This window comes from Panthera uncia, chromosome E1, assembly GCF_023721935.1.
Source record: "Panthera uncia isolate 11264 chromosome E1, Puncia_PCG_1.0, whole genome shotgun sequence".
In the NCBI taxonomy this organism is placed as follows: domain Eukaryota; kingdom Metazoa; phylum Chordata; class Mammalia; order Carnivora; family Felidae; genus Panthera; species Panthera uncia.
Window position 1 is genome coordinate 15,964,018 of NC_064814.1, and position 27,093 is coordinate 15,991,110.

The window sequence follows — 27,093 nt, forward strand, 5'->3', positions numbered from 1 at the left end:
ATAATTTGAGGGTTCGCAAAGATGAGTAAGACAGTTTGGTCATTACCTTAAAGACTGTAATCCAATTTGGTGGTACTGCTGACTTCTTCCTTGTGATTACCCTCTCAGAGTCTATGGAAGGCAAACTCTTACAAAATATCCCTTTTCACCACCTGCCGTTGCAGGCACAGATGAGGTGACCTGGGCCGCGCAGCTTGTATGCACCCTGTTTCCGGGTCCTACTCACCTTCCCTGTACCCAAATCAAACCAAACTTCAGACCCCTGGGGCCTTTCTACCATGGTCCTCCCCGTGGCATGGTACAGACCTTAACCTACAGAGAGACCGAAGTTAGAGTCACACTGGAAGAGGAAATAGAGCTTCCTCTTCAGGTTGGAGGACAGACCCGCTGCCTTGGAGAGAAGGCATCTGTGCTCAGCAGTCCCATTGCTGCCACTCAACACCCTGAAGTTTGTTAGTGAATTTGGGGAAGACTGGTTTGCTTTGCACTGGACCCTCTGCTAGTGTCTGAGCGAGGCGATGCCTCCAGGGACAAAGAAACCAAATGGCTGTTTCGATACAAGGTGCCTGTCCTAGTTCTCTTGAAGATGCTGGGATGCTGTAATTGTTTTGTTTTGTTTTGTTTTTTTTTTTAATTTATTTTTGGGACAGAGAGAGACAGAGCATGAACGGGGGAGGGGCAGAGAGAGAGGGAGACACAGAATCAGAAACAGGCTCCAGGCTCCGAGCCATCAGCCCAGAGCCTGACGCGGGGCTCGAACTCATGGACCGCGAGATCGTGACCTGGCTGAAGTCGGACGCTTAACCGACTGCGCCACCCAGGCGCCCCTATAATTGTTGATTGAATAGTTCTTAATTTGACTAGGGGGGAAAAAAGGGTAGTAATCTCCTATTTACCCAAGGCCCTGATGACTGAGAACCAAATCCACTTAATCGTGCATGTTAATTCCATGTGCCTCATCATTGCTCAGTTCTTTGCATGCTTGCCAGACACAGGCACGGTTCTTGATAGACCAGGTTGAAGAGAGAGAAAAATACAACTCCTAAACCTTTACTCCCTCCCCCTGTCTTGACAAGGAGGTGCCAAGATTCTGTCTAAGAGATGCCTTCTTAAAAAAAAATGTCTTGCTTCCTTTACTCTCTCAACATAAATAAATAAACTTAAAAAAAAAAAAAAAGTCTTGCTTCCTTTAGATCGTGGGAAGAATTACAGCTTAGTCGCAAGGGCCGGTGTTGCCCTGGAGTAATAGGCAGCTTTCTGTACAGTCACAAATAACAGACCGCGTCGATTTGCCTATTTGGGTGTGCTGGAAATGTGTGCTGTCTCACATACCCAGAGGAGATCTTAATTAAAGCTTAATTATGTACCATAAATATGTTTTATTTTGGAGCCCAGGAGGTGGGATTTTTTGATTTTGGGAAATGTGGTGCCTAATAAGTAGGCAGGAAAGGGAATGTAAACAGTGAGTGAGCCCTTTAATTTGTCCCCTTTCGGCACGGTTCTGCGTGGCTTCTCAGTCCCAGCGTGTGCCTTGGGAAGGGCCTGCCCCCCCTCCCCCCACTCCCCGCGCCGCCCTCTCGGGGCTGCCATCGGACACAGGAGGGCCTGCTCTGTTTCTGGGCGTCATGTTCCAGAGTGTGCCAGCCACGGGAGCGAAGAAATCAGATGAGTCTCGAGAGAGGACGGGATTTTATTGGTCGCTCACGCCTTAGCGCTACGAGGAGGTCGAGTCAAGTGGCAGCTGTCTGGTCTTCTTGTTCCCCTGCACACCTCACCGCCTGGGTGTTGCTCGTGACCTTGCCCTCCGGCCCCCCACCTCTCCACCTGCCTTCCGGAAGCCCGAAGTCCCCCTCTCCCTGACTCCTCTGTGCTGTGTGCCTGGCCGAGGGCGACTTACCACACGAGGTAAATCTTACTGGGCCTCCTGGGGCCCGGCAGACACAGCACAGGGGTCTCCGCTGGGGTCGGGCAGGACACGGGGAAGTAACACAGGGTGGCCGGGGACTGGGGCACGGGGCCTGGGGACAAGGAAGAGGGGTTGGTGAAGGAGGGAGAGGGGGCAGGAGGGAGCTGGGGGAAGGGGTCCTGGGCCACCGGGGAGGCTGGCGGCAGGAGCGGCAGGAGGAGGCAGCAGGAATTGGTAATGGGCTGCGGGAAGGGGGAGAAAGCAAAGACGGAGCAGTAAGGGGAATATTCAACACAGAACAGGGGGTGCTCGCTGCTGTCACCTGCACAAAAGAAAAAGAGCAAATCAGGAAGCAGCACTCACGGTGGGAAAGCCTGTGAATGAATCAGAACACAAAGAGGGTTCTTCGGGCTGGCCTGTCCAGGTGTCAGAGGGGTGGCCGATGGGATCTCAAAGTCACCCGAGAGTTAACTGAGGGACGTGGCCTCATCATCACACCCTCTTCCAGCCAATAGTCTCTGGCGTCCCTGACAGACGCCGGAAAGTTCTTCCCCCACTAAGTTCCTGCGTGGCAGCGCGGGGTCCCTTCTCCGCCCCCACGGCCAGTCTAATTAGCTGTGCCCGCAGCAACATACGGTGGCTGGCAGGGTCTCACCTCGGTAAGGCTCTCCCCCTCCAGTCCTCCAGCTGCCCGCAGGAGGAGGCGGCAGTCATGCCCTAATCTGGCCTTTCTGCTGCAGAGGGGAGGTTTGAGAAAAAAGAAAGAAGCAGAGATATCCTGGTGGGATCATGGAAAGGGGGAGGGACCAAGGAGGGGAAGAAGCAGGTGGACGAGGGAGGTGTCCAAGTGAAGTGAATGATTTGCCCGCTAAACCCACACTTAATCTGCCAACCTTCTGGAGGCAGAGTATGGGCACCTGATGGAGACACGATCCAGAGAGACCCCCTCGTGCATGACAGATCTCTCAGCGCTGCCACTAGCCAGCTGGGTCACCTTGGATCATCTGTTTCCCTTCTCAAAAACTATTTCCTCATCCGCAAAATGAGACAGGTGTTTTCTCTAGGCCTTGTTCCCCCACGGGTGGTCCTTTGACCACCAGCATGGATGTCCCCTGGAAGCTTCTTAGAAATGCAGAATCCTCGCCCCCTCCTCCCAAACCGACCGAATCACAACCTGCAGCTTATTGGAGTCTCCAGGTATCTCATCAACTTTAATGTTCTAGAATCAAGGCTGTGAGACAGGTGTCCAAACCTCTGTGATGAGAATCACCTGCTGTGCTTGTTAAAGATGTGGTTTTACAGGCTGCCTCAGTGGAGATTCTGATGCTCTGGGTCAGGAACGGGAACCAGGAATGTGTCTTTTCATCAAGTACCTGCCTGGTGACTCTTATCAGAGAAGTTTGGGAAAGGCTGCAGCTGCAATCAGTCCCAATTCTAAAATGCCATCATTGGAAGCATCCAGTTGAAAACCATGATCATTACCTCCAGTATAATTGGGGGTGGGGGTGGGTCTCAGCCCTTAGTTACTCCTATCCTGTGCAAGGTCTGACACAATTATCTGTTCCTTCATTTCCCAGTGCCTCCCTAGGCTTTTGCAGTAGCTGCTACTTCTTGCCTTGTTTCTCTGTGGTTGTCTTCTTCTGTCCTTTCCCCACATCATCCCTGCTTGCTCCATGAGCTTTCACAGGGGAGGCCCTCTTCAGCTCCCTTGCTCTCCCTCTAGGCCCTTGGATTCCTGCTGGTGGCCAGGAGCTCTCTGTCCAGCAGCAGACCTGGGTCCTCCGGTGTTTCCTGGCATTTCCTCCCGGCCATCCTGCCTGCCCCTCAAAGACAACACTCACGGAATGGGGCCCATTCTCTTCTTGCTTTCTCAGCCTTGACAAAGGCAACCTCCACAGGCCTAGTTTTCTGGGCCAGAGCTCCAGCTTCTCTTTGGTTCCTCCTTTTTCCTTATCCCCACACCCAGGAGTCACCACCAAGTACTGCCAGGAGTACTTCCTTGAACATCCCTCAAGCCCAGCCCTCTTCCCCATCCCCTCTGTTTTTACTCTAGGCCAAGCCCTTCTTATTTCTCTCTGGGTGCAGTGCACGTACAGCTTGTCTGGTCTCTCGGCCTCTGTCAGACTGCTCTCACTCCCCTTTCAGGCCCCTCTTCATGCCACAGCCCACTTGTAAAAGTGCCAGTTGGGTCGCACCACATCTCACTTAGATCCCCTCCCAGGTTGATGCTCCAATGCCTTTCTGCTTGACATTCAAGGGGCTCAGGGACCTGGTCCTTGCCTCCCTATAGGGTGTCAGCTTTATACTCTCCTCTTCCTAATTTGTAGGCTGACCCTAAAGCAGAGCTTCTCAAACTCATCTGTGCACACAAATACCCCAGAGATACTATCAAAGGCAAGTTCTGGTTTGGTCAGTCTGGACTGGGATCTGAGGTTCTGCATTTCTACCAAGCTCTCAGGTGACGTCTCTGCTCCTGGTCTGGGGACATTTTAAGGCCCAAGGCCCTAGACTACTTGGAGTTCCTCAATTTTTTACAATAAAGTTATAACCTGTCTTACATCTCAGACTAAGATGGCTTTGGTTGAGCAGCTTATAAAAAGATGCCAGGCCTGGAGCAGCAGGTGGTGGGGGTGGGAGTCGGGATTTCCAAGCAGAGGGAGAGTTGGGGACTGACCTTTCCCTAAGGCCTAGTCTCCCCACAAGGTTTTAATCCTCCCATCTACCTGGTGAGGTAGGTAACAACTCGACTTTACTGATGAGGAAACTGAGTTCGGGGAAGTTGCCAGCTCACATTTAGGGCTATAAAGTGGTAGACCAGGATGCTGAGCCATGGTTTCCCGTTCTGGGCCCTGTGACCTCCCTGAGCCCCACGGTCTCGGAAGCATTACCATAAACGACTGAGGATTAGTATTCTCTACGTAGAAAGAGCGTTCACTTATGGTGGTTGTTTTCTAACTTGGGCAGATGGCCTGGAAAGTTGTTGGGACACCAAGGGACCTGCCTGGAAATTCATTAATCTTGGCCTTTCGAGAAAACCTTCCACAGAATTTATTTGCAAGGTAGGTTATGAAGATTTGGGATTTGCGTCAAATTTCTCTTCCAGGCCGCCCTTCAAATAAATATTTCCCGACTCACAAGAGACCACAGTTATGTTAGATGTTTATCTTTTTAAATCTGAGTTCACTGCTTTTTCTTGGTTTTACAAGAATACGTCCTCACGAGAAGCCATTATTAAGCTGAATAGGCTTTGCTACTCCCACAAATGTGAATCTGGTAATGACTAACATTGAACTCAGTAATAAATGAGGATAATTTCAGAACACTTGGCTTTGTTTAAAAGGGCAAGATTTTGGAAGCAGGCTCTAGGACTCCATCCAGATCCATTTTCCTGGCACAGAACTAGGAGACCGTGCCCAAGCTCTAGGTGACAGGAGAGGGCATGCTCTTTTCCCGTGTGCCGGGCACTGAGGCAGAGAGGTCTGCAGGACTCCAGGCGCCAGAACCCCGCAGCACAGTGGCCTTTGGATGCCTCTACGCATCCTGGAAAAGGAAGATGGCTCCTTTACAACTCAGGCTAGCACTGGGCGGGGTCTCGGGTATAGGCAGGAGGCCAGGAGGCCATAGTAGCTCCCTGTGCTTCTCTGTCCCCCAGCGTTTGCGGGGCCTGGAGACCTGCTCAGCTTCTCCCAGACCCATGCAGAATTCTGAAAGAATATGTAGCTCTGCTTCTGTCCCTCCCTGGACCAGAGTTCACCTTGATCGTGAAATAGGATTTCTGAATCCATTGCACATCAGACACAGCTGGGTCTGGACTCGCTGCCCGACTTTTCCATGTCTTTTTTGGAGATGAAGCAAATCTCTGGCTTGGTGAATGCTTTCTGATTATTCATTTCTCCCCCTTTTGTGTTCTGCTCTGGAAATTCAGGGTGTAGTAAAAGTGTTTGTACCTGCATTTATATTAGGCTTTAAAAAATATAACTCGATTTTTGGTAAAGGGGAAAAAAAGGATTGTGGGGAGTGGGGGCAACATTAAGACAGAGAAAACAAGGTTTTATAATTCATTCCCTACTAAACATAGTTCTTGTGTCCTAGATATCAATATGCTGTAATTTAACAGGTACTTAATGGTAACAGGCACTGTTCTAATGGCTGAGCGTACATTTTATCATTGAAACTTCACAGCAATCCCAGGAGGCGGGATCTGTTTTGACCCCCCACTTTACAGATGAGGAAACTGAGGCACAGAGAAGTCACTTGCCCAAAGGCACACAAGCAAATAAGAAATGGTATCCAGATGCTAATCCAAGCATTTTGACTCTAAGGCACTTCCCTGACACTACACGGAGGTGGGGGGGAGGGGGGCGGGTAACACGGAGAATTACAAGCCAACTCATTTAGCAGCAGTTTGATGGAATATATGAACTTAATTTAAAATGCGTGAACTCTTTCTAAAAGAGTGTGAAGAACAATGAAAATCTGACACCTTCTCAGTTATAAACCTATTGGTAGAGGGCACCATGGGTTCCTCTATTGTAAATAGCCTTCTTGGGGGTTCTAGATGGTAGGTCACATGGATATAAGGAAAAACTTGATTTCAATGGATTATCATTACATAGATTCGCGTGTAAGGCAATCCACATTTCCCAGCTATATTATTTTATTCAGGAAAAGCCTAGTAGAACTCGGTATGGAAGGTTAGTCTATTACACAGGTGTTGCAAAGGGATTTCACTGGCTTGGATGCTTCAATTTGACACAGAATCTCAGTTCTGAAATGGGAGGAGTTTTGGTGACTCACTGTCAACTTTGGCTCACCCCCAAAATGCTTTAGGAAAATATTCCTCTACAGAGGTAAAGAAAAACAGGAACCTGGTGAGCTGGATCAATGTGTCTAGATAATTCAGACCCCCAATCCTCTTTTTCTAGAACCACAGGAGAGTCCTTTGAATTTTCTGAGTTGCTAGCGTCACTCAACTAGACTTTTCCTGAAAAGACTCAGCTTAAATTCTCACCATGTCTCTGGGCTCTCATTTCACTGTGCTAATTAAGGAACTCTGAGGGTGCATCTACACATGTAAAACGAGTGGATCTTAACACGCCAACGCTTTGCTTTTAGCCAACTTCGTGAATCCGGTTTGCTGTACAACTGATCAGGCTTCTGTAGCGACCGGCATTGATCACCAGGACCGCTGTGCTCACTGGACAGCCAGGCCCCAGTCGAGCCCCTTCCTGCACGGGTCCTGGACATGGTCTGGGGTCATAATAGGACGATAAAGCTGGTACTTTTTAAAAGCTTTTACTCCAAGTAACATCCCTCATTTGATGAAATAGGTAGCCTTCTGCCAACTTGGCTCTCTTGCCTAAACCTTGGTGTTTCCAGGCTAGTAATTCTTCAGACGTGATGTTTTATAAAATGTAAAGTGAATTAATTCTTCCTTTTGTCAATGTTGTAAGGTCCATCTGGAGTTTGCTCGGTCAGAAAAGCATCTGTATTAATCACACAAACTAAGATCATCTAGTGGGCCTAAACCGTACATTTTAATGATTTTACTTGACAGATGACAAAGTAGGCCAAGCAAATAGCTACCCAGTTTTAGCAAGAAGGTTAGAAATCATATCTAGTGAATGGAATTGCATTATTTAAACTTCAATTTTTTTTTTTATTAAAAACCTCCCCAATTCAATAAATTACCACATATATTTTGAAGTAATTGGGGAATCATCTTATCTGCCCTATTCCATTCTTAAACAGCTGAATTTAAAACATGCTTCCTACTGGGGCGCCTGGGTGGCTCAGTGGGTTAAACGTCTGACTGTGGCCTGGGTCATGATCTCATGGTTTGTGAGTTTGAGCCCCGTCGTAGGGCTCTGTGCTGATAGCTCAGAGCCTGGAGCCTTCTTAGGATTCTGTGTCTCCCTCTCTCTCTGCCCCTTTTCCGTGTGCCCTCTTTGTCACTCAAATATAAATATTAAAAAAAATTTTAAACACACTTCCTACTAAATGTCTTAAAAATGAGAAATTGTTAACTATTAATGATACTTTCCCCTAATTAAATAAGGAAAAAGTGTTGGGGCTTTGCTTGGAAGGACATCATTTCAGATTTTTTTTTTTTTTTTACCTCATTAAAGCAACAAAATGTGGGTGGTTAATCTGAGGGAAAGCTGCCATTTTCTAAAAATGCATTAAGACTTAACTGGACGGGTGGTTGCATGACAAGAGCTATTTAGGATTAGAAAGTAGTTGTGATTTGTATTTAAATGAATTGCACGCTATTTACAAATTCTTCGGCAGTTAATTTGGATCCTTTCCATTCTACTGCAAGCACAAGGCAGACCTTTCTGCCTAGTTACCCCAACTTCGAAGTCAGTTCCTGGAGGAATCAAGTTTGTCCTCCATATGTTGGCTTTGATGGGGATGAGCCCGAGGGACTCTACGCTTTCACTTGAATTTATCCGCTTTCTGGATACTATTAAATCATTCCTGCCTCAAGCGGAGGACTGATCTCTGCTTCAAAGGCAGCTAAAGAGTGAATTATTTACCAAATTGCACAAAAGGGAGGATGTATCAAGCCCCCTTTCTCCCAGAGAGGACAACCCCAGTATTGGAGGACTTTATTACTCTCTCTTTCTTGGCTATAAATTATGCCATTCAGATGCTTTTGAAAGCTTCTCTTCATGCTCTCGCTTGAGTCATAAAATTTGATACCTGGGGCCAAATGCCTTCCCCCATCCCCACCCCAGAAGGGTAAGGAAGATGAAAAGGCGCCAATTGTAGGAAAGTGTCACACAAAGCCAATGACTGGGCAGCAAATTTGGGCAGTGGGAACAGTTGTTCTGCATAAGTCACACCTTCTTGACTTGCTCTTCTACTCTAGAAGGAATTTTACCACTTGTATAAGATCACCGGACCCTCCAAAACCTGAATTCGCCACTCAGAGGGCCCTCGGTGTAACCGGTACCACCAGTCTGAGTGTTGGCATTACCTGTAGTGCTGGGATTTTAGAGTTTGTGAATTTCCACACATCAGTCACTCACCTGAAGAGGGTTTGCTGGGGCCCCCCTTCTCCGGTTTCCGTGGGGTCATGGTACTTTTATGTTTCTGTTTGACTGATGTTTGGTCAATTGCCGGGAGTCTGGAATCACCCTTGACCGAAGAACTCTTGGTGGAAAGTCTTGGTTCGGCTACAGAATCCTCCTCGCCAGAACTCTACCAGAAATGAAAGGTGTCTGAGTATTAATGGCCAAATAGGTCATCTCTGCTGGGCAGAGGGAAAAAGAGACTAGCTGACTGCAGGGATCCCTCCAACACTAACACTGGAATATCCCGCCATGCTTAATATGCCCTTTTACCAGTGAGGTTTTGATGGACTGTATCAATTTAGAAGAATCAATTAGAAATAATAGCAAAGTTAATGAGACTATTTTGCAGAACACCATAAAAAGGAGACACTTCTACGAGTCTATCTTGTAGAACGTTATGAAAAGAATACATTTCTGACCCTTAAGTAATTTGATGACCAACAAACAGCTCATGTTATGAAAGCTATGTATGGAAGTAAAGAAACAAGCAATGCCCTTAAACTTCTTGCTTTTGTTATCTGAACTGCTTTGGGGGTGGGTGAGGAAAGATGTTCCTAATGGTAATCATATACTTGACAATGAAAAGGAAATTTAGATAGTGTGTTGGGACTGAAAAAATTAGACCTCCGTTTACTGTTCTGAATTACTGGGTGCAACGTGAGACAGACTAATCTTTTTAAGAGTCTCCTAGTTGTCCGTCTTCTATAAAGAAGTCAGTATAAACCTATGCACAGCCAAATCATGATTCCTGCAGTGTCAGAGTGTCTCAGTGCAGCCTTGCCAACACAACAAAAATTATCCAGGCATTCGATAGTTTTCTACTTTGCCGCCACTACGCTCACCAAAAGAATAATGAAAGCAACGTAACTGGCTATGGGAAATCTGGTCACAGTGGGTGAGTTAAGTCCTACCTTATGGTTTTAGGTCCTGGTGTTATGATTTGTGATACACTCTGCAACAAACTAAACCCCAAGGTCTCCGCCCCTCCCTCCCCAGGGGGAGGGTCACTCAGTTCTTCTACAGGCACATTAGTCCAGTCTTGGGAAAGTCCTCTCAGGATGCACGGTCTTCTGCAGACAGAGTGCTACATTAATGCCCCCCTCTTCCCCAAACGTGGCGATTTGTATTGATCTTGCTCATCGTTCCCGCTGACAATTGTGGCATTTTCATTTCAAGGGCTCCTGACTCAGGAAAATAGTGTGTTGAGGAGCTTTGAATTATTGGGTGCAACAGAAGACAAACTAAATTCTAAAAAAAATTCCCCTGCTTGTCAGTCTTCTTCAAAGATGTCTGTATAAATCTACAGGTGGACAGATCATTATCCTCTAAGATTATAAATTGTTGTTTTGTAATTTAGAGTCTGGAGACAGCCTTCAAACAAATCATTATTGTTTCTCCCTGTGTTTTCAGAAAACAAATCAGATCAAGAGACAGGAAAAAGAAAGGACTTAATGAACTGGTTGTTCTCCATTTTCCTTTTCGATTCTGGAATTTAATAGAAATCCTTGAAAATGATCCTGAAATGTCAAAGGTGAAGCATTAGGTCATTTTTTAAAAAGTTTATTTATTTATTTTTGAGAGGAAGAGTGTGAGCAGGGAGGTGGCAGGGAGAGAGGGAAGAGAAAATCCCAAGCAGGCTCTGCACTGTCAATGCAGAGCTCAACATGGAGCTTGAACTCATGAACCGTGAGATCATGACGTGAGCCAAAATCAAGAGTCAGACACTTAACTGACTGAGCTACCCAGGCACCCTATGAAGCATTACGTCCTTTCTGAACATGAGACAGGTTCTCTGTTTTCAGAGTAGGAAATGTGGGCAAATTTTAATTATGATGCCCAAGACTGTCCTAGGCAAGGAGAACGTCAGTGCACATGGGATGGAATTTTTTCCACAAACTGCCCAACAAATACCTCATGTGAGTGGGTGGACAATAGAAAGGGTCTATTCTTCAGCCCTTTATTTCTAGCCAATGCAAAGGCAGGAAAGATGCTCTGGGCTACGACTACCGATATCCATGGTTACAGTATCAGGAGCAGTAAGAGCGTCCACCGTTACTGGTGGGTCTGTCACCCTCAGCCAGGGCTGAATTCTTTGCTTGTCCCGGGCAGTGGTGAATTGGGAGGAGTTGGTTACAAGACTTTTGATTGGGTGGGTGTTAAGCCATATTTTATCCTTCCTTCACCCACTCATTATACTTCAAGCCTTTAATAGCACCAAAAGTGAACGAAAGTTTGGTCCACGAGACAGTGCCTATTACATAGGGAATAGTGTACCTGTGCTCTGAATACATCCTTTTCCACTTCCTAGTTCCATCAGCCTTACTTACTTCCAGTTGCTAATCATTCTTAAGAGTCTAGAAATTGACGCTGGAAGGGGGTGTTTTGTCAGTGGGAAACTCAAGTCGCAATGGCAGAAATAATAATACTTATGATGAATGTGCTTGCTTCACTAATCGTAAGCAAATCATTTCAACTTGTTTGTGCCTTTATTCACGTCTTCTTGTGTTCTCTGCCATTCTCTCTCCTCTCTTATGAAAACGCATAATATTAATCAGGGAGGATGATGATCCTTGGTGTGACAAGTGTAGTAACTCATTCTGGCACCAAAGTGTAGTATTTAAGACTTCCTGGGAGGGGATTCTGGGTTTCACAGGGTTATTGTGTGACATAGTGTTAATTTTGGTTCATCTCTCTGCATCTCAGAGTTTTCCATCCATGAACCATAGTGTCTACCTTGTGGTGGTTCTGCGAGGATTAAATGAGTTAGGACGTGCTCGTAGCACTTAGAACAATACCAGGCATGCAGTAAATGCCATGTGAGTGTTGGCTTTTGTAATTATCCATTTAAAAAATTAACTCGTTAACAACCGAATATTAACTACCTGTGGTTGAAAGCAAAACCCAAATCCCCAGTGAGAAATACTATTGAATTTTCACTTCATCTGAAGAAATGTGAGCAGAGAGGTAGATCAGATCTTACACCAGACTCTTGATTTATTTATTGATTGATTTATTATTTTTGAGAGAGAGAGAGAGACAGAGCACAAGTTGGGGAGGGGCAGAGAGATAGGGAGACAGAATCTGAAGCTGGCTCCAGGCTCTGAGCTGTCAGCACAGAGCCCAACTCAGATCCCAAACCCACGAGCTGTGATATCATGACCTGAACTGAAGTCGGACACCTAACCGACTGAGCCACCCAGGTGTACCTGGACCCTTGGTTTCTTTCACAAGCTATTGAATTTATGATTGTCTTCTAAGTATCCAGCTGAAATTCGTCTGGTCTTAATAAAATATGGCACGATTTCTTTTTCAGACAGTAAAGCTCTAATGGAAAATATTTAACAACAGTCAGAGATTATCAAACAATAATCATTAAGTTATGTTGATTTAAAGTTGATTTTAAAACTGCCTTTTCCCCCTTGTAATTTTGAACAGTAATTACAATGTTCATTTCTTCCCCCATATGTTCCTAAGTTGAAATGTCACATGGAGGTGGAGGCAACAGCACATTTTGCTATTCCTTTGGGGGAAGAAAACCAGCTTTGTCTTTCAAAATCAAAGTCTAAAGCATTAAAAAAAAAAAAAAAACCCGAACTAGAAAGAAACTTTTAAAAATCAAGCTACAGGATACATGTGAGGATTCTCAGTTCCCTATTCATAATTTGGTAAGAAAGTCCTAATAAAGCCATGTGAATAGAAATAAGCTATTGTCAAAATGAACATTTTTCTAGAGTGTTATTACTTTTGTATTTATCATTCTCCCCCGGTCCCCCACTTGCTCTTCTGGCAGAATAGAGAGACCATCTTGCCCAGGGCAAGGCTCTCTCCAAAGTTCAGAGGAAGACTCCTGTCTGGGAGTCCCATTAGGGACTTCCACAGGGAACAACTTATTGATGCTATAATGGTTCTAGTTAGGCCTCCTGGAAGACGGAGACCCAGGGGTTGGGAAGTGGAACACATTGCCTCAGGGACGTGAGAATGATGAGATTATCTCACCTGGGACCTCACAATGTGGGATCTGGAATGGCAAGGTGACAGTGAACAGAGACAATTAGAGGAGAAGGAGACCTAAGTAGTCAGGGATGGACGAGACCAGGTTATTTTCCAGCTCTTGCCTGATGGCTCATTTCCAAGACCCAGGAAGCTGGTCCTCAAATGGGATGGCCCCTCTCTCCCGCCCTCCCTCCTTCAGGGTGTGCTACTGCATTCTGATTGACGTAGACTAGCCCCATTTTTGCCACATGTCATGTGATGGAAAGCTGGGCTGAGCAGATCTCCCGATATGGTGTGGATCAGGGTACAACCTGCTGCGAACAAGAGGAAAAGAGTAGTGTCGGGCTATTGCCAGAGAAGGACCGTGTGTTTATGACACTTGAAATAAGTATGTTTTCATGAGAACATGAAAGACAGTGACCAACGCGGTGACACTTGACATCCAAACAGTAACAACACGGGAAGGGTGACTGAAGGACTGTGGGTGCGAACGCGTACCTTCAAGTTTCCAAAGTCTACGTTCAAATTGTGCCTCAGACACAGAAACAGCCTTAGAGAATCGAAGGTAGCTTGTATACGTAGCATTCTGGACAGGGTGGACTCCTTTGTGCATTCAAGAAGCATAAAAGCATGTTCTACACAGAGGGCTGGCTTGTCACAAAGCAAGCTAACCTGTCTCTAATCTAGAACAAACTCTAAAAGCAGCAAAGTCCTTCCCATGTTCAGGACAGTGTTGAGCTCCATTTCGCCGCAAGATGCTTTTTGGAGTCAGGTGGGCTGCCACGTGTGTAAATATCACGTGCACCTGTGTCTACCATGGACTTCGGTAAAGACCGCCCCGCCCCCCACCTGCCGCGGTCTCTGTGATTTTCATGCTAGCAAGTTGGAATGACTCAGCCTGAGACACTGATCTGTCACTAGTGGCCTTGGTCAAAGTCTTCCCAACATCTGATGACCACGGCGTCGGCTCCCTGAAGGAGGGGCACGTGAGACCATAGAATTTGCTTCGTGATGACTCTCCGTCTGACTGTGGAATGGCCTCTGGGTGAAGCTCAGAGCTGCAAGCTACTCAAATGGCAGACATGACAGGTTTTCTGACACTTGCTAGCTATTTCTTGTAATGCAAATTAATCCCTTGTGAGTTGTAGAAATCACTCTTGTGGGTGGTGACACATTTTCATGCTTTTGGGGACCTGTGCGAGTGAGTGAGTGCGTATGATGTGCTCTGGGATGGAGTTCTGTGTGGTGGGCAGCAGGTGAGGAAGTGGTGTGTGGCCAGAAAATGCTGGATTTTTAAAATTTGAACACTAAAGCGTAGTGGTTAGTAGCACATCGAGACTGCCCTCCGTTGGATATTTCTCAAGTAGAGTTTGGCTACAATAAATTTCTCCTCCATTCTTTATTTAAATTCCTGTGCCCCTTTTAGCTGAGAGGAGCCTCTGAGGAACATGAAAGATTTGGCCATCAAATGGAGATCATCTACAAAAGTACCTCCTACTCGAAATAATATGTCATACAACGTGGGAATTAATTGAGAAGCATCATTTGCAACGACTATGCCTTCAACCCTACTCAAAGCACCAGGAAGGCATTTAAAGACAAGAAGCTTGCGGTGGGAGAGATGAGATTATAATCTCATGAAATGCAAAACAACATTTAATTAAGCGATAAATCGGGTGGCACCGATTCTGAATTCCAAAGGAAGGCACAGAAAAAGATGCGAAGTCAAGGCAGGGTTCCTGAGGTTTCTGGAACCTGAAGTATGAGTGGCGACTGCCTTAGGCTGGAGGCAGCACAGGAGCCAAGGTATGGATGGAGTAATGAGTAGGGCATGATTCTCAGACGACAGGGCAAGGGGCCAGAGCAGAGAGTGGGGGAGGAGGGGGAGAGAGAAAGCTGGATGGCAGGGTGGTGTCAGATTGGGGGTGGGGGCCCTGAGATGCAAGCAAAGAATTGAGAGTCAATGTGATAGAAAATGGGGTCCAACTGAAGGTTTCTGAGTAGAAAAATGCTTAACATGGTTTCTAAGATGAGCATGTATGTTTCTCTCAGAGCGGGAAAAGAAAGCATCCTGAAAATTTGCCAGTGAAATGATCTTTTCATAGTTTCAATGGCTTTTTTTGGTGAAGTGTAACTCTTCATTACAAAAGGAATGCATGCTCATAATGGACATATAAAGAGAAGCCTAAGAAAGAAAATTTAAAACATTCAAAGCCCCATTAACCTAGAACTAAAAACTGCAAGCAGCTTGGTCTATATTCTTTAAGACTCCCTTTTAATGACTGCGATGGATTTCCACTGAAATCCCTTCTCAAGCAATAGGGTGAAGCTGGGATATGGCCACCCTCCTTGAACAGAACGTTTCCATCTCCCCTGCCACGTGGTGTGGGCTCGGAGGAAAGTCTCACCCACCGACTGGGAGTGAAAGTGTCTGCCCTCACTTCTGCCTCAGTGTCTGGCCCGGCACTTCAGCTAGAAAGGCAACAACTTTGAAAGTCATGCATTGAAGACAACCGAACTGTTATCAGCCCGAGTCTCTGAAAGTCTTGGTGGAGGAGAGCTGTCTGCCCATCTGGTTCGTCCAGCCTGAACTGTCACAGGTGCAAAAACTAAACTGCCTTGATTCACTCATCATATTTTTGGTCCCTTTGTTACAGCAGCTGACGTTACGCTAACACACGTTTATGCCTATACAAGTGTGATTAAAAAAATAGAATTGTGCCATACATACTGTTTCACTTAACAATACGTTGCATCAACAGATACCTTTTAATAATGTTTCAATCTTATTCTGAAAATGTCAAATCTATAGAGCAGTTGAAAGAACGGTACAAAAAACAGCCATTACTCTATTTGCACGCTACGCTGTCTTGCGCCCGCTCTCACACAAGTATGCGCACACTCTCTCTCTATATATATTCTTTTTCTAAAGAATTTCAAAGTCACTAGACTTCATGATAGTTCACCCCTAAATACTTAAACATCCATCTCTTACCAAAATAGACATTCTCCTGCAAAGCCACAGTACCAGCCATCTTACCTAAAAAAATGTAATAGTTCCATGACATTGTCTAATACATACAGCATATTCAAATTGTCCCCAAAATGTCTCTCTAGCTGTTTGTTTTGATCTATGATCCAGTCAAAGTACTTAGATTGCATGCAGTTTTTATGTCCCTTTACTCTTTGGTTTTCTGCCTTTTTTGGCTTCTTCATGTTTTTTACTGTTTTGGAGAGTCCCAGCCCCATAGAAGGTCTTACGTTCTGAATTTGATTGTTTTCTCATGATAAAATTCAGGTTAACCATTTTGGGTATGCATATTCTTTAGGTGGTGTGGTGTCCTTCTGTATAACATCACACATCAGCACCTAACAATGCTATTGATAATGCTGTTTGATCTCTAGCTAAGGTGGTGACTGCCAGATGTCTTCAATGTAAACTACATTTCCCCCCATTGTAATTAGTAGGTAATCTACGAATGATTCTTTGACACTGAATAGCCTATTCATAAACAACACTTTACCCAATGATTTTAGTATCTCTTGATGTACTTTTCCTGAATTGATAATCATTTGGGGGTAGTAGCAAAACAATTGTCTTTTCAAATTCTGTCATTTCTTCTACAATTAATAACTGGCATTCTTCCCTAGAGAAGAACATTCCCCCCACCTTCTCTTTTATTTATGTACATATTTAATTTATTTATTATCACTGCAGTCTCAAGGATATATTTTCTTCAATTATCTCATCACATTCTTTCATGCTCAAATTGTACCAAAATTGGTGAGTGGGAGTCCACTGAAGTTGACTTTTGACATGAGTTTTTGAGCACTTCTTTACTTTTTGATACAATAAAAATATCATAGTTTCCCCCTTGTATTTTACCTGTCTCAGACCTGGAATCCAAGTAGCTCTGGTTCCTTTTAGTTAAAATGGTAGTTAGGACTTAATATCAATGCTGGGTGTGCTCATTGCTACTGGAATGACACTGTTCCTAAGTCCTTTCAATAGAATTCATTAGAAATATGTATTTAGGGGCACCTGGGTGGTTCAGTCGGTTGAGTGTCTGACTTCGGCTCAGGTGATGATCTCATGGTTCGTGGGTTTGAGCCCCGCATTGGGCTCTGTGCTGACAGCTCAGAGCTTGGAGCCTGCTTCAGATTCTGTGTCTCCCTCCCTCTCTGCCCCTCTTCTGCTCATGCTCTGTCTCTGTCTCTCTCAAAAATAAATACACTTAAAAAAATATGTATTTAAAAAAATCATGAGTTCACAGCAATCTTTCTAATTAAAATTTAACACTATATGGAGCTTTCCATTCCTTTGAAAAGTTTTATATTCGTATTTTACATTTAGCATCTTTATTCCTTAATTATATTAATATTTTTATTCATGTTTTGCTCTGTAATAAATGTGAAATAATGTCAGAATTACAATACAAATATTACTGTAAGAATAAACCCACTAAGTAAAGTTCATTCTTTCTTGGTAGTTCTCTTTGTTTGTTTTTTAATCTTTGTTTACAATTTCTTTTTTTAAGTTTTTATTTATTTAAGTAATCTCTATACCCAATGTGGGGCTCAAACTCACAACCTCGAGATCAAGAGTCACATGCTCTGCTGGCTGAGCCAGCCAGATGCCCCAGTTCTCTTTGTCTTCAGAATACACTCCTCACTGAATGGATCGATCATAATTCTTTTTGTTGATCATGTACTTTGCTTCCAGCTTTTTGCTATAATAAATAGTGCTATGATGAATATTCTTCTAGATTTATGCACATCTTTAATTATCTCAAGTTTCCCAAAGTGGGAATTTATATTAGTAGATTAAAAGCATCACAAAGATTTAAAATTTTTTGTTCCCAAATTGTCCTCCAGAAATATTGGTATCAACTTACATTTGTAGATGTATGTGAGAATGCCAACTTCCACATAACTTTTCCAACTATTATCTTTTTTTGAAAAGTCATTTTGGGAGATTATAATTTTGAATTGTAACTCATATGTAATTTTAATTATTACACAGGCTCATTTATCTCAGCTATTTAGAATGTATATTCCACCTGTTTCTAAAAAGGTTCTGAGATTACTTAAAAGAACTCAAAACCGTTTTTAAGAAATGGAACAAGAAAAGGCAGAAACTAATTCATGGAGAAAATACTTAGAATAGCAGCCGTCTCTGAGAGGGACAGGGACGGGAACTGGCTAGAAACGGGCATAAAGAATCTTCATGGGGTGATGAAAACTTGATGGGGGTGTGGGTTACAGGGCACATGCATTTGTCAAAACTCATTAAATATTACTCTTAAAATCTATTCTATACAATTTACTTCAGGTAATTTCTACCGCCTAAGCAAAAACTGGAAAAAAAAAATGAACCTTCAAAACCACAAAAGCCATAAACAGGTATTCAATGCTAGTTAATGACGTACATGCTGAAGCATTTTGGGGGGCAGAGTACTGATCAGGTTGCAAGTCTGCAACTTGCTTTGAAATGCCTCAAAACATGGGCGCCTGGGTGGCTCAGTCGGTTAAGCATCCGACTTTGGCTCAGGTCATGATCTCACGGTTTGAGTTCCAGCCCCATGTTGGGCTCTGTGCTGACAGCTTGGAGCCTGGAGCCTGCTTCAGATTCTGTGTCTCCCGCTCTCTCTGCCTCTCCCCTGCTCGTGCTCTCTCTCCGTCTCTCAAAAATAAACGTTATTGAAAAGAATTAAAATGAAATGCGCCAAAACCCAAGGTGGATCTGTGGATGGATAGATGGACAGATAGATAGGTGATAAAGTAAATATAGCAAAATGTCAACAATTGTAGAATCTAGGTGGTAGGTATATGGATATTCACTATACAATTCTGTCAAGTTTTCTCTATGTTTTGAAGTCCTCAGAGTAAAATATTGGGGGGAAATGGAGCAGAAATATAGATAGATATTGCCGGGCTGCCAGGATAAAGTAGGTACTTTGTGGGAACACTGCCAGTTTCTTTTTATACCTCATAATAAACGTTTCATTAGATTTAAAATGTTTCCTTCATGATACCATCTGGTAATAATGAGAGATCAATGATCAATACAGAGAAGTCAATGCAGGATAAATTTTAAAAGATATGCCTCATCTTATACTTGGTGATTTAGGATGAACATAAATTTATACTAACAGAGACCCTCCACGGAAGAGACAATACAGCCACATATGTTGGGATATGCGAATGACGAGTAAAACAAAGATTTGGTTGTTACAGAGCTTACAGTCTAGGTAGGAAGGTAGATCATTTAATCAAATAATTATTAATGTAAAATTACAAGTCCTAAATTAAAAAAAAAAAAGGAAGCATATGGAAAACCATAGAAGATAGGGCAGAAGGGTCCGAATCTAGTTGCGGGAGGGGACAGTTGGGAAAAAGCTCCCTGAGGAAGTGACCTGGGCCGACATCTGAGGCATGGTGGGAAGGCAGGGTGCGTGTTGTAAGAGAGGTGTCCTGGCAGGTAGGAAGACCCGAAGCCAGGGTGGACGGACTTGGGGCAGTACGGAGGACCAGATCCTTCAGGCCCTTGTTGGCTCCATGACGAATTCTGGTTCCCATTCTGAAAGTCACAGAAGGCCACGGAAGGGGTTTCAGCGGGCCAGGGACATGATCTGAGTTCCACTCGTCACTGTCACTCCATGTGGTACAGAAAGTGGAATTTAGGGGGAGGAGAAGTGTGAAGACTGGCCAGGAGGTGTTGGCAGTAACCCACGTAGGCAATGGAAGAAAAGTACACACAGACCGATTAAAAAGCTCTTGGGGAAGGGGTGCCTGGGTGGCTCAGTCGGTTGAGTGTCCAACTCTCCATTTCGGCTCAGGTCATGATCTCACAGTTGGTGAGATCAAGCCCTACACTGGGCTCTGTGACAACAGCGTGGAGCCTGCTTGCGATTCTCTCCCTCTCTGCCCCTCCCCTGCTCATGCTCATTCTCTCTCAAAAGAAAATAAACATTAAAGAAAAAAAGCAATTGGGGAAGTAAACGGCATAGACTTGGTGATTGAATTGAATATGAGGGTCAGGAGGAGAGAAAGTGCCAGATTTGGATGATGCCACACAAAAGGAATCGTGAAGGACCAGGCTGGAGACTATGGTGTTGGGCCTGTTGAGACTTCCAAGTAGACGTATTGAGTAAACAGTTGAATATTCAGACCTGGAGATTACAAGTGAGTTTTGGGTTGGATATGCAGATCTGGAGGTCTTTGGCAGTTAACATCTTGACTTTGGCAGTTAACATCTTGATGAGGTGACCTAAGGAAAATTTATAGAGCAGGGCTTCTTGGGGGGCGGGTCGTGAACTTGGATGGGGAAAAAAACTATATCTTTATTTCCACTAACCCCCAGCTGAAAGCTAAGCGTAGCTTTCATTTCTGAACGCAGGCAACGAACCACGGTGGTATTGGCAGTTCCTGTGACTTTGTCGCCAATAGAAATCACAGATATTTTCACATTTCATTAAATTTGTTGCAGATGTCTCAAAATACCCTTTACGCCCATCACTTGTTATTTAATGTGTTAATAAAGAAGCACATACATTACTGAATCACAGATTTCTAAAAATATTTTGATGACTATTTCGATAAAAGTGGCTTCCTTTGAAATCCTTTGTATTATTATTTTATGCGTTTGAAATATTCTGAGAAGAGGATCTAAGAGAGTTCACCATAGTGCCCATGAGGTCTGTGATACAAAATTAAGATAAACCCCTTGGTATGGAGTGGGAAGAGAGCCCGAGCCTCGAGGAATCCCGGGACTCAGGGCCTGGGCAGCAGTGGAGGAACAGGAGGAGAAATCACCTCCAGAGATACGGGAGGAAACCCGGAGGAGAAGATGGCTTTGCAGGAGCTCAGGGGCACATGCTTGGGGGGGACTGAGTGAAGGGGCCAGTGGAAGCCACCGGGAGGGCAAATGTGGAGAGGACCCAAAGACCTGCCCCATTCATAGATGTGGAAGTCGTTTGACAAAGTGCCATTTCAGTGGAATGAGGGAGCATGAGAGCCAGATTGGAGTGGGTTGAGGAGTGAGTGGGAGGTGGGGAAATGGAGTCAGTCAGTGTAAATAATTCTTTTGAGAATTCTGACTGTGAAGGAGAAGAAATAAATGGAGGGACAGGATCAAGGGAGAACTTTTTTTTTTTTTTTTTTTTTTTTTTTGGTGGGAGACTGTGGATCACGATTAGATGCTGATAGAAGGTTCTGGGTCAGCTGGGGGTGCAGGCAGGGTGAGGGAACTGGATGGAAAAGGGTCTGTGGGCAGCAAGGAGGTGGGATCTTGAGGAGAGGGTAGTGCACAAGAGAGGGGATGGGTGGGCAGGGCAGCAACGAGCTGGGGAAAACTCTGAGGACCACTAAGGTGTGGAATGGAAGAGAGGAGGGATTGAAGACTGGGCAAAGGGAAAGAGGATCCAAGTGAGAGAGCTGAGCAGGGCAACCGGGCAGCACTGAGGGGTTCCAGGAGATTGGTGGCTGTGACCTTTCAGTAAGACCATTTCTCAAATTTGAGTGACTTTTCTGCAGCAGTCACCAGAGGCCTGGATATGGACCCAGAGACCACGGAAGGCTGAGACTGCCAGAGAGGCGAGAAAAAAAGACAAAGGGCAGGGGAATTATTAAGAGGATTAAGCACAGAATCTAGGCTGCTTAGGAAGGGAAAGTCAATAAGGGGGTGGGGGGCAGTGGGCACAAGAGGAGAAAGGGCCAATGGACCAAAGGTTCCCAAGAGGTGGGAGAGACGTCAGAGTAAAAGTGGATGAGCAGGAGAGCTGGAAGACTGTTGTCATCAATGGATTTTGGACATGGAGACCTTTTGGTTGATGGCGCAGTCTGGGATGTGCCGTGGGCTGGGGGAGGCGGCGGCTGAGGGGAGTGGAGGGGGGCACTTAAGACGCATCAGGAACTGAGAAGCCAGGGTGTGGCCTGGTGGGTGCCAAAGTCATCCAGGATTGTGGCAGGAGATCAGGGGATGGGTGAGCAGAGACCAAGCCACTGCCAGCGTCTTCACTGAGTAAGAGAGTGGCCAGGAGACAAGAGGGATGGTGTGCTGGGGGGGGGGGTGGTGGGGGGGCGGAGAATGGTGGAGCGAAACAGCACAAGCCTTAGGGCACCCGTGTTTCCATCAAAGCCTGGGGAGCAGTGGTCTGGGAGCAGAATTTGGAGTGAGAAGGGCACCCTCCTGTGTCCTGATCCTAAGGAAAGGGTGCAGGGGGGTATGACGGGTGTCCTCCAGGGAGGGGAGCTCTGAAGAGAGGTCTGATGTACATTTCCTGTGCTGCAGGAAGACTGGGCGGCTCACCCTTTCCCGAACATGCCCATCTCTCTTTGATTTCGGCTCTTCCTTCCACCTGTGATGGGAGCCCTGCCTCAGCTCCCCACCCCCCACTCCCAGGTCCCCAAATCCTGTTGTGCCTTAAGATCCAGATGAAAATCTGCATTCCTCTAGGAAGCTTTTCCAGGTTTCCTTTTGCCTTTTTATTACCCTCATCAGATACCGTCTTGAACTGTAGGCATTAGTGTAACGTCTTATTTCGCCCACACTGTGAACGGGCGGGGGCACGGCTTTGTTATTACCGTGTGCCCACAGCATCTAACACCGCGTCTTGGACACAAAGTGGTTTGTAATTCCTTAATGAGTAAAGTGGTATAAAAGCAAAAACAAAAGAAGGTTTCAGGATGAGATGTTGTATGTTCTAACTCATGTTTCACACAGGTATGCACCTGAATAATATCTTGCAAGTGAAAACATTTTTAAGTTTGATAGCTGAGTTTTAATTGGTTTTTAACAAGGTTTGGGTTTTTTTTTTTTTTGGTTTTAAAAATTAATTAGGGCCATTTTTTTTAAGTAAGGAATTTTAATAAAAGGTAGTAAACCAAAATACATAGCACTGCATAAAATGGGCAAAAATCTACTTTGTTATAATCTTCTCTCATGCAATTTCGGAGCTGCTGAGTCCAATTAACACCAGGAGCCCTCTGGATCAGAGGCCACCAACTCTCGGCATCCACAATTTCACTGAACTGGGATAACAATTGGTGTTTGTATCACCCGGCCACGTGGCAGAATCGCCCTAGTGGAAGGATTGACTCTAGGCTTGTCTTGCTTATCTGTTAAAAAAGGCAGGACAACATTCTGGAAGCAGCTGCAATTTGAACTGACAGTTGTCCCATTTTACTGCCATGGCCTATTTTTAAATTACCTAGTGGAACTCAGACAAAGCACAGAAATGAAGGAGAAGGGAAGCATTCCTGGCCTTGGCCACGATACAGTTACTGTTTGCTTGCTCCATTAATGATGTTGGAGACCTTCAGCACTCTGGTTTGCCCACAGAAGGGCATGCACGCCAGTGTATTCCAATTAATCTATAACCTAATTATAAAAGAAATATCCAATTTAGTCTGGTGACTTATCTGGTGGAACATGAATTCCCATCTTTATAACAACATGACTTCTGTTATAAAGTACAGCAGAGTCCCGGACCAACTTTGGGCTGTTCTGAGTTTCCTCTGTCCATGGAAAGCCTTGAACCCAGCCCTTCTACGTCCTCGTGTTCTTGCCTATCTGTGACAAAAGGAACTTACCCAGAGCTTTGAAGAAGCCATCTGTCCATTCGCGGAAGGGTATGCACGGAAGAGTGCTCTCTTTCATTGGTCACTCTCTGGTGATCACCACTGTGGAGGTTTCCAAGTGGTTGATTGGAATGGATTCCTCTTCAAGCCCAAACTGGCCATTGCACACCGGCAACCTTATTAAACTACTCGCCTCTCAGTAATTGCAAGCAAGGTCAGGGAGCATTCACCACTCCACTCCAAGTAACAACATCTCCTATTTTCTCTCGTGCAGGGTGAGGATTCCTATTTTGGCTGTTTCGGCTATATGCCTATAACACGTGCATGTTCCTAAACCATTCCGGTAACTGTCAGCCGTCAGCCATTCCTTGAGTTCCTGTTACATGGTGGGCATTGGAAATATGACAACAAATGGCACCTGCTCTCGAGTGGCTTCCAGCCTAAGGGAGGAGGGAGATAGGAAGAGGAACCCCAAGGTGGACTTGAGTCCAGAGGGTGTTATGGGAATACAGAGGAAAGACAACAGCAAAGTCACCTGACCCCCAGGAGAAGCTCTAGAAACTTCACAGAAGAGGTGCCCTCAGAGTTGAGAGGCAGGCCAGCCAGGGCCTTGAGAACCTTGCTAATGTGTTTGAACTTGATCTGTGGGGATCCACTACAGAATTTTCAATAGAGGAGTGACACGATCCAGACGGATCACTCTTAGTACCGCCTGGAAAACTGGCTGGAAAGGGTGAGGTGAGGGCAAAATGTCCAAGGAAATGACTCTGACAATTTCCAGGCAAAAAACAAGAAAAGAGATGGCCCGGCAGAGGGGAGTGTTGATGGACAGATTCCCGAGAAAGGAGACAAGATGATCTGGCTTTGGTGTGTGATTACTGTGAAGTGTGAGAAATAGCAGCAGAAGGAACCCAAGATAATTTCTGGAATTCTGGCTTGGGCAGAAATTAATTCAGGAAGAGGGACCATTTTGAGGGAACCAGATGACGCAGTCAGCATCTTGAGTCTGAGGTGCTTGTGGGACACGCCATGGGGAAAAGATCAACAGCTAAAATGGAAAACAAACTCAGATGAGAATTCTCACAGATCTGCACTTGTCAAACTGTGAGCTGCACATTCTCTCTCCATGACGTACATTTGGAGCTTGAGATGTCGTGTGCAGAGCCACGTTATTGCTCAGGTGCACCTTGAGGGTGTGGAATCTGAGCTACAGTCGAGAGGGTGGCTAGGAGAAACACCACACCAGGTGCTAATGGTGACTCATAGCCTCCCAGGGTGGGGCCTTCTGGCAGTTAGAACCGGTGTGTGCGTGTGTGACCTGCCTCAGCCGCACACCGGCCTGGAGCCAGAAAGAAGGGAGGCCCGACCCTCAAGGAATCCGACAACAGACAAGCAGAAGTTAGAAAAATGAGAAGGATGAGTCATGGAACGCTTATGCTATGTGCTAAGCCCTGGCTGCTTTCATGACACCGGTAAGGGTGTTGGTGGGTTGACACTGACAGATTAATGGGAGAATAACTTCCCCAAGAGCTGTTTGAAAGAGGAGAAGCTGAAGGTTTCACAGGCAGGGTAGGCTGAATAAGAAGGTAATGAAAGGAGGCATGCAAATATAGCGAGGTCACAGAAAACACAAAATGCAAATTGAGCCAGCCTTCTTGGACAGCTGCACTGTCCTCAGAGAGCTAACATTTGCAAAGAGCCACAGTATGTAAAGCACCGTATTGTGGATTATACTTTCTGGCCCATGGGCTCTTGTCTTGTTTTGTTTTTTTGAACTTGACCACAATCTGGAGCAGCGCTGTCACATAGAACTTTCCGCAATGGTGGAAATGTCCTATGTCTGCGTGGTCCAATACGGCAACCACGGGATACGTGTGGCTACTGAGCATGTGAAATGTTGGCTGGTGCGTCTGAGGAACTGAATATAAAATTTTTCTTTTGATTAATTTAAAGTTAAAGGTAACTAGCCACACATGGCTAGTGGCCACCTTATTGGACGACACATTTCTAGACTTTCGCCGGCCTCACGTATGGATGGACATTCTGACTTTTTAAGCCACTGCAGGTTACTTGAAGAGGCTTTCTTTTTAATTTTAACCTCCAAAGTTTGTGTGGATCATTATGGACAAAACAATTAAGATGTTTATGTTGGGTAGTTGCCTTCACACTTGAGAGTACCGTGCTTTCTGGGAGGTTCAGGTGATCTCACTGGTCAACATCCCACTGAGCCAGGCCTGGGGAAGAGCCAGTTGCTGCTGTTAACAGGTTTACTGCCTCTTTCCAATGTAACGTTGGGTCCTTGTGACCTGGAATCTAAATATTTAGTTGCTGGTTGCTGATGGTAAAGGACAATAATCTTGTTCCTATTAGCAAAGCAAACAGTACTCTTGAAAAACTGAGAGCTGGGTGGTCTCCCCCTTCGTTGCCGGCAAAGTAAATGCAGTGACGATCTGTCCTAAGTCCTTGAGGTTTGTGCATTTGGACCAGCAAGGATAGATGAGAAATGCTCATGATGTCCCTTTTCACAGAAGGTTGCTGCCTGCAAAGTCATGGGCTTATCATTTTCATCATTTTCTTTCTTTGAAAAAAAAAAAGATTTTTTTTTTAATGTTTATTTTTGAGAGAGACAGAGCGTGAGCGGAGGAGGGGCAGAGAGAGAGGGAGACACAGAATCCAAAGCAGGCTCCAGGCTCTGAACTGTCAGCACAGAGCCCGACACGGGGCTCGAACCCAAGAACCGTGAGACCATGACCTGAGCCGAAGTCACATGCTCAACCGACTGAGCCACCCAGACGCCTCTCATTTTCATCATTTTCTATGGGGAAATCAGGGCTCCTGTTTCTTTTCTGTGAAGGTTTGAGAAGGCAACATATCCTGTCAATCACAGCAGGGAATGATCCAGGCGATGTGTCCTCCTCTAGGCCAGCAGCTCTCCTGGGGACACTGTTTCCTGTTCATATTGAGAGACTGCTTTGTTTTTAGTCTACTGCTCATCCAACTCCTAGTTGATGACTTTGTGGAGCTGTTACGTATTTCCCTATTTATTCTAATCTGATTCGTTAATAAGGTTGCATGTAACTTTGAGAAGGGTCTAAAATTAAGTTGCCACATAAGGTTGGCTTTTAGTAATGTGGCCTGGGATTGGGCTGAGGCAAAAGAAGGTATTCTAGAAGTCTCAGAACCCAATACCTACTGGAGCACCATTTGTAAGAACAGCCGGACACCAAGGCAATTTATAATGTAATCAAATGTTAGTATGAACGCAAGAGTCTCACTTGTTCTTGCATTGATCCCACAAGATAAGCATTAATAATAAGTACCTCCGTGATGGGAAACTGAAGTGCTTACAAGTGCTTTGTCTGAATTCACACTGTAATGAGGGACAGAGATGGCCCTTGATGATAAGTGTTCTTTCTATGCCACACCATTAACTTAAATGTATTTAGGAGGTACCACTTTAAAGAACATCTCAGCACGAGCTGGGTGTTATTGCTTTATCTTGGATTTAGACGTAAGACAACCTCTGCCCGAGGC

At 45.1% G+C, this 27,093-nt stretch overlaps 1 protein-coding gene across 8 annotated transcripts in view; it reads right to left on the reverse strand.

Moving 5' to 3' along the window:
• Window positions 1-27,093, reverse strand: part of MARCHF10 (membrane associated ring-CH-type finger 10) — an 83,673-nt gene that overhangs the window by 35,126 nt on the left and 21,454 nt on the right. For all 8 annotated transcript variants that reach the window (XM_049637582.1, XM_049637580.1, XM_049637579.1 and 5 more), the window contains one exon: window positions 8,941-9,112. In XM_049637582.1, coding sequence (XP_049493539.1) covers window positions 8,941-9,112 — 172 coding nt within the window. The remainder of the gene's footprint in view (window positions 1-8,940; window positions 9,113-27,093) is intronic.